Raw genomic sequence first — 17,222 nt, forward strand, 5'->3', positions numbered from 1 at the left:
GTGTCCCACATTCCTCAAAGTGTCTGACAGTCACAAAACTTGATCACGTAAATGAACTGAATAGTCGAGAAAAGCTTTGAAAAATGTCTCCTCAGCTCAGCACCTGCAGCACAGTGATAACAGCGCCAGCCACATATTCCAAAGTTGGCGGGTTCGAACCCAGCCCATGCCAGCTTACCAACAATGGCAACTGCAACAACAACAAAAAATATATATATGTGTGTATTTTATATATATACATACATACATATACATAGCCGGGTGTTGTGGCGGGTGCCTTTAGTCCCAGCTACTTGGGAGGCTGAGGTAAGAGAATCACTTGAGCCCAAGAGTTTGAGGTTGCTGTGAGCTGTGGCACCATGGCACTCTACCAAGGGTGACATGGTGAGACACTGTCTCAAAAGAAAAAAAAAAAAAAAGAAAGAATGAAAAGAAAAGAAAAATGTCTCCTCATCTCAGTTTTCCAGTAACAGACACCTTACTGTAAAAAAAAAAACCCCAGCGCCTTCCATGTGCTTCCATCTCTCTCTCCCGCCCTCCATCAAAACCTCTCTGTTCTATAACTCATTGTGTCTTAATTTTCTTTCCATTCTTCAGTGCAGAAGATGATAAACTAATAAGATATTGGTGCATATTTCAATGTATTTGCCTTGTAAAGATGTATCTACTGCACAGAGGTAGAACGTCCCTCCCAGCATTGATCTGGTCCCAGAAACTGTTGAACAGACCCCACCTCATGAAAGAATCTCTGGATGTCCCTGGTGTTTTGTTTAGGTTGTGGTATCATTTTCCTCCACTTACAATAAAGCGAACCATTCCACATTTCTGGAAGGCAATTTGGCCATATTTATTGGAACTGAAAATGTACAGATCCTTTAATGCAGTGCTTCTAGGAGTCACACCTACAGAAATTCTCCCACATGTGCCAAAAAAAAAGTTTCATAAATATATTCATCATAACAATTTTATAACTACAAAATAAAAAGGAAATTAATCAAATGTTCATCACAAAGAAATGTAATATAATACTTAATACAGCCATTACATAAATGAAATAAATCTGTATGTACTAACATACAAGGTTGCTTATTATTTATTAAGTAAAACCAAGTTAGAGCAATCTATATAATAGGCTTTTTTAAGGCTGTTTTACTGAGATAGAATGCACCCACCACACAATTCGCCGTTTGAAAGTACACAGCCCAATGGCCTTTAGTACACTCACAGAGTTGTGCAACCATCCCTACCATCAATTTTTTCTATTTTATTTTTTAACTATGCACAGAGCTCTATATTTTGGTGTTTGATTTATATATTCACACATACGTGATAAACAGGTGCATCCTGGAAACAAAGATGGAAGTGAAGAAGGATTTTAATTTTTTTAGTGTCTGCACTTTTTTAATTACACAAGGCATATCTCCCTGAAATACCCTCTATTCAATGGTAGACATTGGGTAATACAATGTCTGCAGCTAATAACCCACCTAATGACGTGTTGGGAATGAAAAAAAACAAACGATTTCACAGACAGCTAAATCCTGATTGGACTCTCAGTTGTCAGTCTCCTAGAGCTGAGTTTAAATTCCTTCCAGAACTCACAAATCCTCAAAGGGTAAAATTTTCACCAGAGTAGACTACAGAAATCAACTGGACCTTGAGTATCGTTTCAACTGTGTATTTTGCCTGCTGGACAGAAAGGTAACATTAATTGACCATGTTTCAAGTAAAACATTCATTTTTTTTAAGTATCATCTTTTCTCAAAAGGAAAAACAATGGAGTGAAAGAGTGACTGTTTTGTTGTTACAGGTAAACTGGAAACATGAAGACTATGATTCTACTGTGCTGTCTTCTAGGACCAGCTCAGTCCCTGCCCGTAAGTGTGACACGTTTACTCTGTGTACCAACCAGGGTCAGCTCAGTCCCGGCCAGTAAGTGTGACACATTTACTCTGTGTACCAATGAGGGTCAGCTCAGTTTTAGCCAGTAAGTGTGACATGTTTACTCTGTGTACCGACCAGGGTCAGCTCAGTCCCGGCCAGTAAGTGTGACACGTTTACTCTGTGTACCGACCAGGGTCAGCTCAGTCCCGGCCAGTAAGTGTGACACGTTTACTCTGTGTACCGACCAGGGTCAGCTCAGTCCCGGCCAGTAAGTGTGACACGTTTACTCTGTGTACCGACCAGGGTCAGCTCAGTCCCGGCCAGTAAGTGTGACACGTTTACTCTGTGTACCGACCAGGGTCAGCTCAGTTCCGGCCAGTAAGTGTGACACGTTTACTCTGTGTACCAACCAGGGTCAGTTCAGTCCCGGCCAGTAAGTGTGACACGTTTACTCTGTGTACCGACCAGGGTCAGCTCAGTCCTGGCCAGTAAGTGCGACACATTTACTCTGTGTACCGACCAGGGTCAGTTCAGTCCCGGCCAGTAAGTGCGACACATTTACTCTGTGTACTGACCAGGGTCTGCTCAGTTCCGGCCAGTAAGTGTGACACGTTTACTCTGTGTACCGACCGGCCTCAACAGTGTCTGTGGTATAGGTTTCCCTCTCTTCCCTGCAACTCATTCCCTTAGTTTCCTGTTTTTATTGTCCAAAGCAGACAATAGTAAACTAGTACAGTATTGGTGCATGTTTCAAGATATTTTCCTTTTAAAAATGCATCCACCCTGTAATGGTAGAATTTCTATCATTCTAGCAGAAATTAGGAGACAAAAGAACACCTTCTGTTGTACATACCCTAAGTGGATAATTACTTTATTTTCAGAAAAGAATTTATGGTTTTCTTGGCAACTAGTTATTTGTTCATGACTAAAGAAGTAAACTACATTTTCTGATATTTCTGATTGGAAACTCTAAATATTTAGATTGTAAAAAGGCCACCAAATGAGCCTATTATAAAGTAGCTAAAATTCTTGACCTAGAAAATTTCATCAGAAAAGCTGTTACCTTATAGCTCTTTGAGAATTTGTCTAGCAGGTTTGCTGGTTTTCACCAGAAACCTCCCCACACCACCAAAAAAGCGTTCGTTCACATGTTATAGCTTCTGAAAGGAAGCAGTGCTGGGCTCCTAGAGGCCTCAGCCGCTCCTCACTGGTTGAAAGATGCAGAGGTGGTGGTTTGCTCTTTAAATAAACTTCCCTTTGGCTATTTAAGATTCTTGAGTATGCACATTGAGACAAAAATTACAAAATATTTGTTATGACATAGCAAAACAAAAAGAAACCATACCAGTTGCCCCTCAGGCTCATGTGACTCCCCCATCACCATCTATACCCTCCACAAGCAGACGCTGAAAGCTGAGAGCCAGGCGGGCACTATGCCAGGTGCTGAAAGGATAAAAAGGATGAGGCACGACCCTCGTGGTGTCTTTAGGATTGTAGATATTAATTAAATGATCTTTAAATAAATGTTAAATTATAAATAATAACAGTTATTAGTTCTGTGAAGGAAATGAACATGGTGAGCTTGTAGGGGGTGTAACGATTTACTCTGAATACATTTCTATTTCTGCTTTGAAAGAAGTTGTCTGGGAAAATTTAATTTTCTGAACTAGGTAAAGGAGGAATTTAATTTTTATATAAAACAAATAGATGTTTTACTTCAGTGAATTAATTTACCAAAGGTTCTTCAAATAGGGTTTTTCTAGTATATTTTAATTACTACACAACCTGTAAAACCCCAAGAGAAAGAGAACTTTCCAGGAGCACAGTTCTCGTGCGAAGTGGGCTGAGAAGTAGGTACAGGCTGCCTCGGAGGCTGCTGTGATGCTACAGCCAGAGAAAGAGCAGGTGCGCAGTCAGGCGCGGGCACAGAAGTGTCCTGGTATAGGGCCAACATTTGTCAAATAAAAAGTTAGAGCACAAGGACAAGGTGTTTTGATTACGTGTAAATGAATTTTGAGTTATCATTTTTTTTATCATAAAGTAAAAAAATCAATCCATCCGCAAATGTGGATACATACAACAACATAGCAAGTATTGTCAGTTGGTCAAAAGTTCCAGAATAAAATGCCAGATGGAGACCACTATGAGCAGAAAGAAAGAAAATAAGGCAAATCAAGTCTCAGCACAGGGATGCTCTAGAAGAAAACAGCATTTCATTCTTTGAACAGGTACTTGTTCAGCCCCTGTTGCGTGCCAAGCACTGCTCTACCTGCTAGGGATATGTCATTGAACAAAACACTGTGTTTCTACCTTGTGAAGTTTGTATTTCAGCAAGGACAAAAATGATAAATGATGAAAAGCTTCACTCAGATGATCCCTTGACATGTTAGGAGGTGGTGAGTGGACACTCCGGGGCAAGAGGGGGCATCCCTGTGGGTACCAGAAAGGAAGGGCCGAAGCATATCCAGGAGAGCAGTCAGGGTCAGCCTCAGTGAGGAGGTGAATTGAAGCAAAGACCTGGGGCAGGAGAGGAAGTGAGCTGAGGTCTAGGGAAGAGCATTTCAGACAAAGGGACAGGTGGAGTGAGGTGCTGAGGCAGGAGTGAGCTTCACCTGCCCCAGAAACAGCAAAGAGCCTGCATGGCCAGGGAAGAAGGGGACAGGGTATAAGGGGGATGGGGCAGAGGGGGACAGTGCAGAGAGGGACACAGCAGAGGGGGACAGGGCAGAGGGTGACAGGGAAGAGAAGGATGATGCACAGGGGGGCGGGGCAGAGGGGGACGGGGCAGATGGGGACAGAGCAGAGGGGGACGAGGCAGAGGGGGACAAGGCAGAGAGGGATGATGCACAGGGGGCGGGGCAGAGGGGGACGGGGCAGATGGGGACAGAGCAGAGGGGGATGGGGCAGAGAGGGATGATGCACAGGGGGGCGGGGCAGAGGGGGACGGGGCAGATGGGGACAGAGCAGAGGGGGACGAGGCAGAGGCGGACAAGGCAGAGAGGGATGATGCACAGGGGGGCGGGGCAGAGGGGGACGGGGCAGATGGGGACAGAGCAGAGGGGGATGGGGCAGAGAGGGATGAAGCACAGGGGGGCGGGGCAGAGGGGGACGGGGCAGAGAGGGATGGGGCAGAGGGGGACGAGGCAGAGGGGGACAAGGCAGAGAGGGATGATGCACATTGGGGCAGGGCAGAGGCGTACAGGGCAGAGGGGGACAGGGCAGAGGGGGATGGGGCAGAGAAGGATGAAGCACAGGGGGATGGGGCAGATGGGGACAGAGCAGAGGGGGACGGGGCAGAGAGGGATGATGCACAGGGGGGCGGGGCAGAGGGGGACGGGGCAGAGGGGGATGGGGCAGAGGGGACGAGGCAGAGGGGAACAGGGCAGAGGCGTACAGGGCAGAGGCGTACAGGGCAGATGGGGACAGGGCAGATGGGGACAGGGCAGAGAATGAAGCAGAGAGGGATGGGGCAGAGTGTCCTACAATCTAGAGCAGGGTCTCTGGCTCTGGCTCTGCATAAAGCTGACAGTCACTGCAGTCACTAAGCAGAGTGACAAGGTCAGACTACTGTCTTCCAAGGTCATGCTGGTGGCTGTGCTAACAATAGATTGCAGAGAATGGAAGGACTTATTCATGGTGTGTATGTACATAATCTCAAAGCTGAAAAGGACACCCAAGGGCAGGTAATGCTGACCTCTCCTCTTACTATTGAGGGAAAAGATGATTGAGGAGGAAAATCCAAAGTAAAACCAAGATTGCTCCAGGGTAAACTCTAGGTGACAACCCTGTGCCTCCTGGGTCATATCCAGAAACAAAGGCAGCCAGGATCAAAGTGGCAGAGGGAGCGTTTCATTTTCTTCAGGGACAAAGAGTATTTTCAGAGATCCTAGCATGGGTCTGGCGCTCACTGTGTCACCCTGGCCAGGTTACTTAGCTTCTCTGGCCCTCAGTTATAAAAAACAAAACTGTAAACTATACAACTAGACCAAATAAGTGGAAAGAATATTTTCAGTCCTAAAACTGAGTGATTTTTAATACACTAGGAAAATGCCCAGGCCAGGAATGAAACTGAACTTCCTTTATAAGAGTGCCAGGGCAGGGGGAAGCCAAAGGAGGGGGCTTCGTGGAAAGTCAGTAAGAACTATGGCAGCTTAGCTCAAGGACTGAGAAAAAGCAAGGAGCACAGAGCAGGGTGCACATTACATGTTTGGTGTCCTGGCAAAAGAGAAAGGCGGTTACAGAAAAGAAATGAGAGCTAGGAACCACCACCAGAAGTGCACGTGCCCCGTGCATCCAGCAGTCCTCCACCCACCCCGTCCTGCCCACCGCCCGCATTACTCCACTCTGCAATTCCACATCCTGCCAAGCACAGAATGTCTCGAGGAACTAAACTGCCCAGAACACACTGAGCTTAAAAAGAGACACTTTGCACTGGGGACAGCCTGTTACCTTCTGGATATAAATGGACACGGACTCTAAACACAGTCCTGTCTCTTCAAATGCATGTTTGTCTTCACAGAAGCATCTTAACCCCACTTTGGGACTTCCACCAACAAAGCTGGCTCCAGACCAGGCAATGCTGCCCACACAGCAGCAGCCAAATCAGGTGAGAGTCTTATAGCAGGAAGCCCCAAAACCAGCAGGGAAACGCACTCAGACCGAGGGGCTTAAAATCAAGATTTACACAAGTTTCATAACTAAACAAAAAAGAAAGGCTTTTCATTTGGAAGAAATAGAAAAAAGAACCAATTTTTTTTTTTTTATAATTTTGGGTAGAAAAAGCAAAACACTTTCATTCTTTTTCCCTTTCTCTGAAGAATAACTTGGTTTATCAATAAAATCCATTAAACTTTGAAAAGCAAAAGCTCTGTCATCTATGCCCTTGGGATACTGTGGCATGTGTTAGGTGGTATTTGCCAGAGAAAGCAGGGGATAAGAGGTGGCCCGTAAAAATAACTGCAGGTGTCCTCATGGCTTCCTTAAGTTTCATTGTTGCTGATGAGCTGATGTATTTCTGTAAAATCTTGTTTCTCCAAAGCTTTAAAAACTGCATTATTTCTTGGCTGCTACCTCCTGCCCATTCCACCTCTTCATCTTCTATAAAGGTTCCTAGACCACACTCAGCCTGGATGAAAGAGTACAGCACACAGTGCCCAGACTACACCCAGACTTGGTGGAATAACACAGCCAGACAATGCTGGAGTCTGAAGTTCTCTCTTTAGTTAACCAGCATTATAGAACTCAAACAGGAGCCAATCTCCCCCCTTAAGGAATGTGCAGCTTATTCAACTTGGGTACACTTTTAATGAAAAAGAATGTAAAATTAGGTACTGAAGTCAATACTTATAATGAGATAGGAAGTTAAAGAGTAAATCTATTTTTCAAACTGGTAAATACCATAAGCGTGACACAGGAGTGCCTCCCAGGGCCACAAAAGGGAGCCATGGTAACGAGAGGCCCCAAAGCTTCCCCTTCATTTACCTTCATGGAGGTCCATGTTTGGAGGGAGTATCGATCACGTGGCACACACAGATACTCTTACATTGATAGTACAGGTTGACCATGGGCAGAGTCATGGAAACAAACAGCCTCTTGTCTCATACATCAATTTCAACATCCTGCAGGTCTTCCCTTCTCTAAGTCTAATACCATTAACACAAATGCTCATGCTGGGGTCAGACCTGCACCTGGTAAGTACTTTTTGTACTATTTTGATACCCATTGCTAAATAAATGTAATGCCTAATGTTGGAAGGGAGCATGGGCACTGCAAGTGAGTGGGGGCAGGGGCAGCGTTGAGAAGCGTGGGTGCTATTCAACACAACATCAAAAGCTTTCCTCAGGTCCAGAGCCTCTGAAGGAATGTATCTGATTCCCAGGCCTTTCCTTCTCCAGCTGGCTCACCTCTTCTCCAGGCTCCTCCCTCTTCCTCCACCCTGCATTCCTGCCGCCCTCACCACACCCACATGCCCACTTGCACACTCCCACGCTGTGACCACCCCATCAACAGAGCAGCCTAGGAAAGACAGGGAGACCTGCAGTCTTCTCACAGGATGTCAACGTAGTTTAATCTGGGGATATAAATTCCCCTCCTAATTAAAGTGGATCTACTTTAGTGACCAAATTTAAATACAGTTCATGTTTCAGACTAGGTATTTTATTCTGAAACTCGTAATTTTCATAGGGATACCTAGGAAGAAATTAATTTCTTTTTTTATGTCCACAAGATGATATTTTTTATTTTCATAATTTCTATATAATATTTTTGGTTGAAATAATGTATTTTCATAACTAATCCAGAGTCAACTGTAATGAAAGATAAAGAGGATCTGATTTGACAGCAAAGAGCAGAGAGACAAATTTGGACTTGCTCAGTTCATTGAAAATTACAAACTTAGGAACTTAACTTTAGAGAACATTTTGTAAACATTAGAGAACACTTTGTAACAAGAAAGTGAGCCTTACTGACTTTGTAACAAGAAAGTGAACCTTACTGACTTTGTAACAAGAAAGTGAGCCTTACTGAACCTGCTGGTACTGTGAGTCTCAGACATGATGATGCACCACTGGGATTGTTCCAAGGAATTAATTTCTTAATAAAGAGCTATCAGAGTAATTCCAGGAACCATTGCTTACAACCAAAAAGGGAAAGCAAGGATAAAATCACCTACGTAATTCTCAAAGACAATGCATTAAATCCCATAGAAAAACAGCCTGGGCAGATAGCAAATGACCTGTGGTTGGGCAAGCAGACTAGTTAAGTCTTTGGATGTCCTCTCTGTACCTAACTCAGTGTGCAACAGGACACTGTGTGCTTACATAGCAAATCCTCCCTTTAAGCATATTTTATGTTTAATAAATACATTTTAGTTTCTTGAATGTTCAAACTGAAAAGATACAAAGAAAATCTTCATTCCCTACAGTTAAGTCCCGCTGCGGGGTTGGCACCTGGCGCCCAGGCCCACCCACCACCCCTGGGGGTGCTGAACACACAGCAGCTGCAGTCACAGGTATGTACAACAGCAGGACTTTAGTTTAATCTCAGAAAGCATTTTCTCTCTAGTAGAAGACTACAGGAGAGAAAGAATTCTTTGAAGCTTCTCAAAATTTTTACCCAGATAATTTGCAGACAAATGTTCCACTGAGCAAGGAACAGTAATTGGCAATTCAGTTCTTTTTTTTTTTTTTATTAAATCATAGCTTTGTACGTCAATATGATCATGGGGCATCATACACTTGTTTCATAGAATACTTGACACATTTTCATCTCATTAGTTGACATAGCACTCCTGGCATCATCCTAGTTACTTTGTCAAGACATTTACATTCCACATTTGCCAAGGCTCACATGTACCTTTGTAAGATGCACCACATGTGTGATCCTTTCAATCCCCCTCCCTTTACCAGTTCTTGATAAAAATCATGAAAAACGTATCCAGAAAACTAATGCTACCCCAGGACCTCTTTGAGCACATTTTTAATGAGTAACAGAAAACCATGAAAATCTGGGTAAGATTGAGAAATCAATACTATAAGGGGAAAAGTTGAGAGGTTCCAGGATTTTTCTAGCAGAATAGTTTCTATCAAGCACTTTCTGGATGACCAAGAAGATCATCACAAAGAAAAAGTGAAGGGTGGGCAAAGTTTATCTCCAGCAAATGCAATCTTCCCACTTTCCTGCTCTTCTTCTCATTCTGGAAAACCCTCTCGTCAAGATGGAAGTGACAAACTTAAGGCACCACCCCTTTCTGAAGTGTTTGAATTTTAACATTGAACAAAGTCCAAGTGGACTCTGGCGAAAAATACAATAATCTTTTAGACAAAGTTATTGGTAGATAAATTATTCTCCCCAGCATGTGACCTCAGCCCCCATCATCCTACATAATGGTCTAATGTTTTGTAAGAGCATTTATTATTTATAAGAAATACATATTAATCATAAAGAATTTAGAAGATACATACACGCAAAAATAAATAAAATTCATCCAGAGTCCTGTCATCAATAACCATCACCATTCCCAGTTATGTCCTTCCAGTCTTTTTTCTAAATGTATAAGCACAATTTAAAAAAAAACAACATGGTTTTGCTACACTTAATGTTTTATAACATAATTTTTCCTACAGATATTTTTTAATAGTTTTCATGTTTTGAAATATTCACTCATTTTAGTGCCAGCTGAGCATTCCACTGGTTCCCTATAGTGAAAATGTGGGGTTCTTCCAAAGCTTTTGCTTCCATAAACAATGGCACAGTGAAAATTTTCTATAATAGAAGATCCTCTATAAAATCTTCTATAATTACAATTCCATAATTATATCATTGGCTATTTCCTCTGGACCAACTCTCACTTCTTTCTGGGACCAAAGATAACATAAAATTTCTTGATAATAAAAATCTTGAAAATAAAATTGGCCAAAAAAAAAAAAAAGAAAAGAAAAAGGAAAGACAATTGGCCATCTGAAAAAGACTTGAGAAACATGCAAATGAGAATCTCTTTAACATGTGACCCTTGTACAATCCCAACGCTGTTGCCCTGCTCTAATCTTGAAGCCAGACTTGGCACATCCTCGTGCTCCCCTGAATGTCCACTCATGTCAAAGGCATTACTGGGGGCACTGAAGATGTTACGGAAGTTTCAGAATGGGGGCTCTGACCTTGCACTCTCTCCAACACCCAATAACATAATCAGTCCTCATCCCCTGTGGAATTCCTCAATGGTTCTGGACTGTGCTTGCCACCAAGGTACCTGACTCTCTCCTGGGCAGCTCCAACTCTTCTCCCTGTGCCAAGTGGCTATTTTCTCTACCACAAACCTGGGCACCTGCTGGACAATCCAAGTTATCAAAGAAAGGCCAACGTGGTTTGGAGGGAACTCCATAACCACACACCTTCTGGTCAATCTCAGCTCTCTACTGACGTAGAGAGCATGTATTAGCCAGTTAACTGACCACTCTGTGGCTCACTTTCTCCAAAATTTATTTATTTGTTTGTTTGTTTATGTAGTGACAGAGTCTCACTCTGTTCCCCTGGGAAGACTGCCTTGGCATCATAGCTCACATAACCTCAAACTCTTGGGCCCAAGCGATCCTTCCGCCTCAGCCTCACAAGTAGCTGGGACTACAGACAACCGCCACAGTGCCTGGCTAATTTTTCTATTTTTAGTGGAGACAAAGTCTCATTCTTGCTCAAGCTGGTCTCAAACTCCTGAGCTCAAGTAATCCACCTGCCTCAGCTTCCCAAAGCGCTAGAATCACAGGCGTGAGCCACAGAGCCTGGCCACTTCTCCAAAATTTTATATGGGCATTAAAGTAGAATCTTTCTGTAGAAGTATTATAAAAATTGAGTAAATATATGTAAAACACTTATAATATTACTGACCACATAATAAACACACAGTATGTGTTTGCCATTATTATTTCAAGTAATTTTATTACCAACAACTAAGAAGAAATTTGTTCTCTTTATTGTAATATTAGTGAACAAATGAATCACCTGCTGTTACAGATATTACTGAACAGCTGTGGTTTCCTTTTTTTAATCTTTTCATTGCTTCCACTCTAACTTTTCTTTAAAGAAGAAATTTCCATTTTATTTCCTCCCAAACACCGTGTCCCTTCTCCCAGACTGCATTCCCATCACCACCCACTGTTACCCAGTTTTGTTGTTGTTGTTGCTATTATTGTGTTTTGTCAGTAGTCAAGAACCTGACTGAAAGGAAAGCTTCTTCATAAATGCATCTCCTTTCTACGTGTTAACATGCCATCATTCCATAATTGCTGCACCAACTTGCCAGGGAAATAATAAAATTAAGAATCCATTTCACAAGACCTTCAAACCTTTGGAGTTTGTTATTATTAAAGTAAAATTCCATTTTGATTACTTTTCTGACACTGAATTTTCTATTTAAAAAATAATCTTTTAAAACCCCAACTTTCAAGTAATTTTTTAAAGATTACTTAAATAATCCTTAAAACCCCAACTTTCTCTAAGAAACTCAAGGCTGGTTCTTGAGTAGTAAAGAGTACTAGAGCCTGCTGATGCCTCACCCAACTCCCATTCAGCTATAAATTTGTAACTTTTAGTTATCAGTAACCCCCAAATTATTTCTTACCTAGTTCTCAGAGTGCTTTGTTTTAACAGAAAAATGTCCTGCCAGGTATTACAATATTAAACATGTAAGTTTCAAGAAAACTCTGCATTTTAAAATATCTGCTACATATTTTAATGTGCATTTTATCATCTTTACTACTTGGAATAATTTTCAGTCTAGAGATCACCTGAGACCATTTTTTTGTTCATTGAATTCACTCACTTCTATCTTCTCAATGGACTACCTTGAATTGGTTTCTAAATCTCTCTGGATCTAACATTTTTTACAGATTGTAAGAGTTCCATTTCCCATCCAGGTCTGTGAGTCTATATTTATGATTATAGATGACACATTAGTAGCAGATATCTTTCAACAAATACTATGTCCTTTTAAGAAAGTCTTTTGTAGGGCGGCGCCTATGGCTCAGTGAGTAGGGCGCGGCCCCATATGCCGAGGGTGGCGGGTTCGGACCCAGCCCCGGCCAAACTGCAACAGAAAAATAGCCGGGCATTGTGGCAGGCGCCTGTAGTCCCAGCTGCTCAGGAGGCTGAGGCAAGAGAATGGCGTAAGCCCAAGCGTTAGAGGTTGCTGTGAGCCATGTGATGCCACAGCACTCTACCGGAGGGCGGTACAGTGAAACTCTGTCTCTACAAAAAAAAAATAAAATAAAGGAAAAAAAGAAAGAAAGTCTTTTGTATGTATTTTTTACTGAATTTTTCTCTTTTTTCAGATGTTACCAATTTTTGTAGCACAACTTGGAGCCCAGGTAAGATTATTCTTAATCTGATTTTGATTTCAAATCACTTTTGTGTGAAGCATTCGATCTGACCTCAATTTGCCAGATAATCATGATATTTCCGATTCAATGTGTGAGGTGCAGGCATTGATAATCACATCAGCCAGCACAGCATTGTCCTCAGCACTCCTCATGTATTATCTCATCTAATCTTCAAAACAACTTTTTGTGGACAATATGTCTATTTCCAATTTGAAAGTAATTTAAGGGTATTAAAATTACTACAGGGGTCCTCAAACTTTTTAAACAGGGGGCCAGTTCACTGTCCCTCAGACCGTTGGAGGGCCAGACTATAGTTTAAAAAGAAAACTATGAACAAATTCCTATGCACACTGCATATATCTTATTTTGAAGTAAAAAACAAAATGGGAACAAATACAATCACACCGCCTCATGTGGCCCACGGGCCACAGTAATATCACACACAGCTGAAGCAACCAGCCACTTCTCTAAACCAAACTGGCAAGAAGGAAAGAAGTTACTGGGATTGATCTGATGACTAGCGACTTGGGGATTTATTTTTTAAATCTCAAATCTATTTTCAACTTTATATATTTTCCCTGAAAATGCAATAAACACATTCTCTCTGCTCTTCCTATTTACGTTTGTGAAACTAATTCCTGAGATTCCTGATAAAATTATCAAAAAGGCAGGATCAAATATTAGTATCAGGTGACAGCTTCTACTTCTAAAAACAGAATCAAATATGAATTTAATTCTAGGAACAGATCCCAAGAAAATTATCTGAAATACAGCTCAGGTTTAGTAGTATTCAGTCATCAGAATAGTATTTGCAGAACAGAAAAATACTGGATACACCTTAAATCTAAGACCAAAGAAAAATAGCCATGTAAACTCTATAATGTAAGAGCAAATTCTACATGGCCATTTAAAACTCCCTAGGTTTCCTCCAATGTGCATGAGGAAGAGCATTAGCAGCCCCATACAATAAGCTCACTGGGTCTTGAGGCAGAGATCACAAAGGCAGTTCAACACATCATTGAAAATACATTTCTCACTATAATCTTTAAAAGTATTCTCAGCTTTTATGTTATACATATCTTGCTTTAAATACATTAAATTTTATCTAATAATTTGTGTTTTTTGTTTTACTTTCAGGGTACTATCCTAAGCTCAGAGGAACTGGTAAAAAAATTTTTTTTTTGTTAATTACTAACATTCCAAATTCTTTCCACTCCTACCACTGTGTAGTGTCTGCTTTCAGAGTCTCTTTGACCATAAACTTTGAATCTGGTTGCACTGGATGTATGAAAACTGAATGTTTCTATAGGTGTTTGCATTAAATGGTTATTCTTCCTTTATCTGGGAACTTCATCCTCCTTCTCCAGCTATTTTTCCACTAATTTGACTTAGATTTTATTTTCATATATTGCCGTCAGATTCAGTTCTATCCAGAGAACTGATGCACACTGCACATTTTGAACTTTATAATGATTAAAATCTAGGATTATAAAGCATTAAAATGCATGCAGATGTAGAATAGTATAAATACTGACATTTATTGCAGAGATTTGGATATTTAATTCTTAAGGGAAAATACCTACTTTTCTAGCATCAGATGGTGATGAATGAACTCGTTCCTGCACACAGGAGGAACTGAGGGCCTGAATCTCAGTAAACCTCATATCACTATTGCTAGGCACGTCCACATATCCCTCGATATGCCATTTTTTAAAGAAAATGACTTGAATTGACATGATATCTAAACATAACTAAAGTGACGAATTCAGGCAATATTGGGAACACAGTTCTATAAGTTTTCAATTATGGAAAAGGTAGTTATTTATTACATTATCCATAAATAATAATCAAGTAATGAGACTACCTGCTTTGCCAGAATTGATGTATTAGTATCCATGTCCACCGCGCACCCGACGCCTCAGGACGCTCACGTCCATCCGAGGCACAACCTACACCTCAGGATGAGCACGTCAGCCGCGCACCCGACGCCTCAGGACGCGCACGCCCACTGTGCACCCGACGCCTCAGGACGTGCACGCCCACTGTGCACCCGACGCCTCAGGACGTGCACGCCCACTGTGCACCCGACGCCTCAGGACGTGCACGTCCGTCTGAGGCACAACCGACACCTCAGGACGAGCACGCCCACTGTGCATCCGACGCCTCAGGACGTGCACGTCCGTCTGAGGCACAACCGACGCCTCAGGACGAGCACGCCCACTGTGCACCCGACGCCTCAGGACGTGCACGTCCGTCTGAGGCACAACCGACACCTCAGGACGAGCACGCCCACTGTGCACCCGACGCCTCAGGACGTGCACGTCCGTCTGAGGCACAACCGACGCCTCAGGACGCGCACGCCCACTGTGCACCCGACGCCTCAGGACGCGCACGCCCACTGTGCACCCGACGCCTCAGGACGTGCACGCCCACTGTGCACCCGACGCCTCAGGACGTGCACGCCCACTGTGCACCCGACGCCTCAAGACGTGCACGTCCGTCTGAGGCACAACCGACACCTCAGGACGAGCACGTCAGCCGCGCACCCGACGCCTCAGGACGCGCACGCCCACTGTGCACCCAACACCACAGGCCGCACACTTCTGCCGTACACAAGACACCTCAGGACGTGCACGTCCACCACGCACCCGATACCTCAGGACGCGCACGTCCACACGTGCCTGCCTCCACAGGACACACTTCAGCACGTCCTCTGTATTTACTGCCTTCAATCCTCACCAAACTACAAAAGCAGGGATATTTGATCCAGCTTTACAGGTAAATGAACTGGGTCTTGATAAGCTCAAGTAATTTAGGTCTGAAAGGAAAAAAAAGTAAACACAGATCCAAACCCATTTTTCTATCCACAGCCCCTGTGGTTTTCAAGCGTTTTTTTCAGTCCCAGGCACAGTGGTAACAGCTGCACTTTCCATGCAGCTACACAAACACGTCTGAGGAGCCAGCACTTACCATGGACATAGCGCAGCCTGGTCGACTCCCTCCCCTGACACCGCTGGCCTTTTTTATTTCAGAACTGTGGGTGTCACAGCCCTCAATTTGAAAACGTCTGTACTCCAGTCTCTCATCCAGCAAGAGTCTAACTCTGGGTTTACTCTTTCTCAGATCTAAGACACTGTCTCCCAAATTAAGTCACAGCCCCCCAAATCAAGAAGACTTCAAAACCTGGTTACACGTGCGGATTGATGGGCCCTGCCTGACACCTGCTCCATCAGAATCTCTCCAACAATGAAACACCCCAGCAGAGAGGAGTTTCTCCTGTAGCCACAAGAAACACACAAGTGGTCGAGTTGCCAAGAGAAATATTTCTGACTCAATATTCCAACATCTTTGAAAAACACAGCAAAAGAAACTTGAAGAGATGCAAGCTGTGAAGATGGAGATCCATTAATCCACAGGAACCAATTTTTTCATTAATCTTGTGCCTTCTAAGTTACATGCTTTAAATTTTTTAGGGGCAAAGAGATTATGGTTTAGGTTAGTTGCAGAGATACAGCCCATCATAACCGTGTAAGTGTGTGCCTTAGTCCATCTCCAGACACACCTGGTAATAACAATTGTGCCTAAGGGAGCAGAAGCACAGCTGGGAATCCCGGCGAGGAGCCCAGCGCCAGGCTGGACTGGGATGAGGAATGCCCGGTCTTTACTGATCTCTGATTTTACTCTCTCCACCTGCCATTCCTTTCCAAACTCACTGCCCTCAAAAGAGGAAAGGTGGTTAACTGGCCTAAACATGTGTTTCATTTGATTTTGTTTTCTGCTTGCCTCCTTCATTCCAGCCAGTGCCCCCGCAAATCTTCACAGGCCTCATCATCCACCCACTGTTCCCCGGGGGCGTCCTGCCCACCGGTCAGGCCAGGGCTAATGCAGATGTCCAGGGGGGAAACCTGCCTGCAGGAACCCCGGAGGGCCACCTCACCACTCCCAGAGACGATGACGAGTCTGGAGTGACACCCCCGGCAGGTATCCAGAGGGGGACGAGCACTGCCCAGGACACCACCACAGAACCGCCAAATGGTAAATCCTCCCAGCTAGGGCAGGGCTTCCCGGCCATGAAAGTGGTGTTCTTCACCTTGCCTTGACAAGTGAGATCAGGGAGCCCCTTTCCGCACCCACAATTGATCCCTGCAACGTGAGGGACAATCTTTACTGGGCCACCAACTCTGTCATGTTAACACTGGAAGAATTATTTTAATTTAACTGGTTTAACTGTTAAACGTCTTTGTTTTTAAGCTTATTTCAGTACATACATTTTGGTTACTAGTTTGCTTCTGTAAATTCTAAGTCAAAGTTATAAACTGTTCCTCACCCAGAAAGTGTGCAATAAGCCTGTTCAAAGTGTCCCCTGGGTGGTAATTTACCCTTCCCCTTCTACCCCTTCCACCACCAAATTTTGTTGAGTTTTGTGTCCCTGTGAGCACACAGGTGGTGGTCAGTTAGTTCCAGTGTGGT

General features: G+C 43.3%; 1 protein-coding gene and 1 non-coding gene across 2 annotated transcripts; both read left to right on the forward strand.

Moving 5' to 3' along the window:
• The first annotated feature begins 1,823 nt into the window (after nucleotides 1–1,823).
• Nucleotides 1,824–16,852, forward strand: AMTN (amelotin). The gene is made up of 7 exons (XM_053594427.1): nucleotides 1,824–1,877; nucleotides 6,407–6,490; nucleotides 7,509–7,574; nucleotides 8,807–8,893; nucleotides 12,705–12,740; nucleotides 13,890–13,916; nucleotides 16,550–16,852. Exons 1-7 carry the CDS (start codon nucleotides 1,824–1,826, stop codon nucleotides 16,850–16,852), a joined length of 657 nt encoding a protein of 218 aa, XP_053450402.1.
• On the forward strand, nucleotides 2,945–3,004 carry LOC128592887 (U7 small nuclear RNA). The gene has a single exon (XR_008382103.1). It is a non-coding gene; the product is annotated as a U7 small nuclear RNA (small nuclear RNA).
• Nucleotides 16,853–17,222: the final 370 nt, after the last annotated feature.

This window comes from Nycticebus coucang, chromosome 1, assembly GCF_027406575.1.
Source record: "Nycticebus coucang isolate mNycCou1 chromosome 1, mNycCou1.pri, whole genome shotgun sequence".
Classification (NCBI taxonomy): Eukaryota; Metazoa; Chordata; class Mammalia; order Primates; family Lorisidae; genus Nycticebus; species Nycticebus coucang.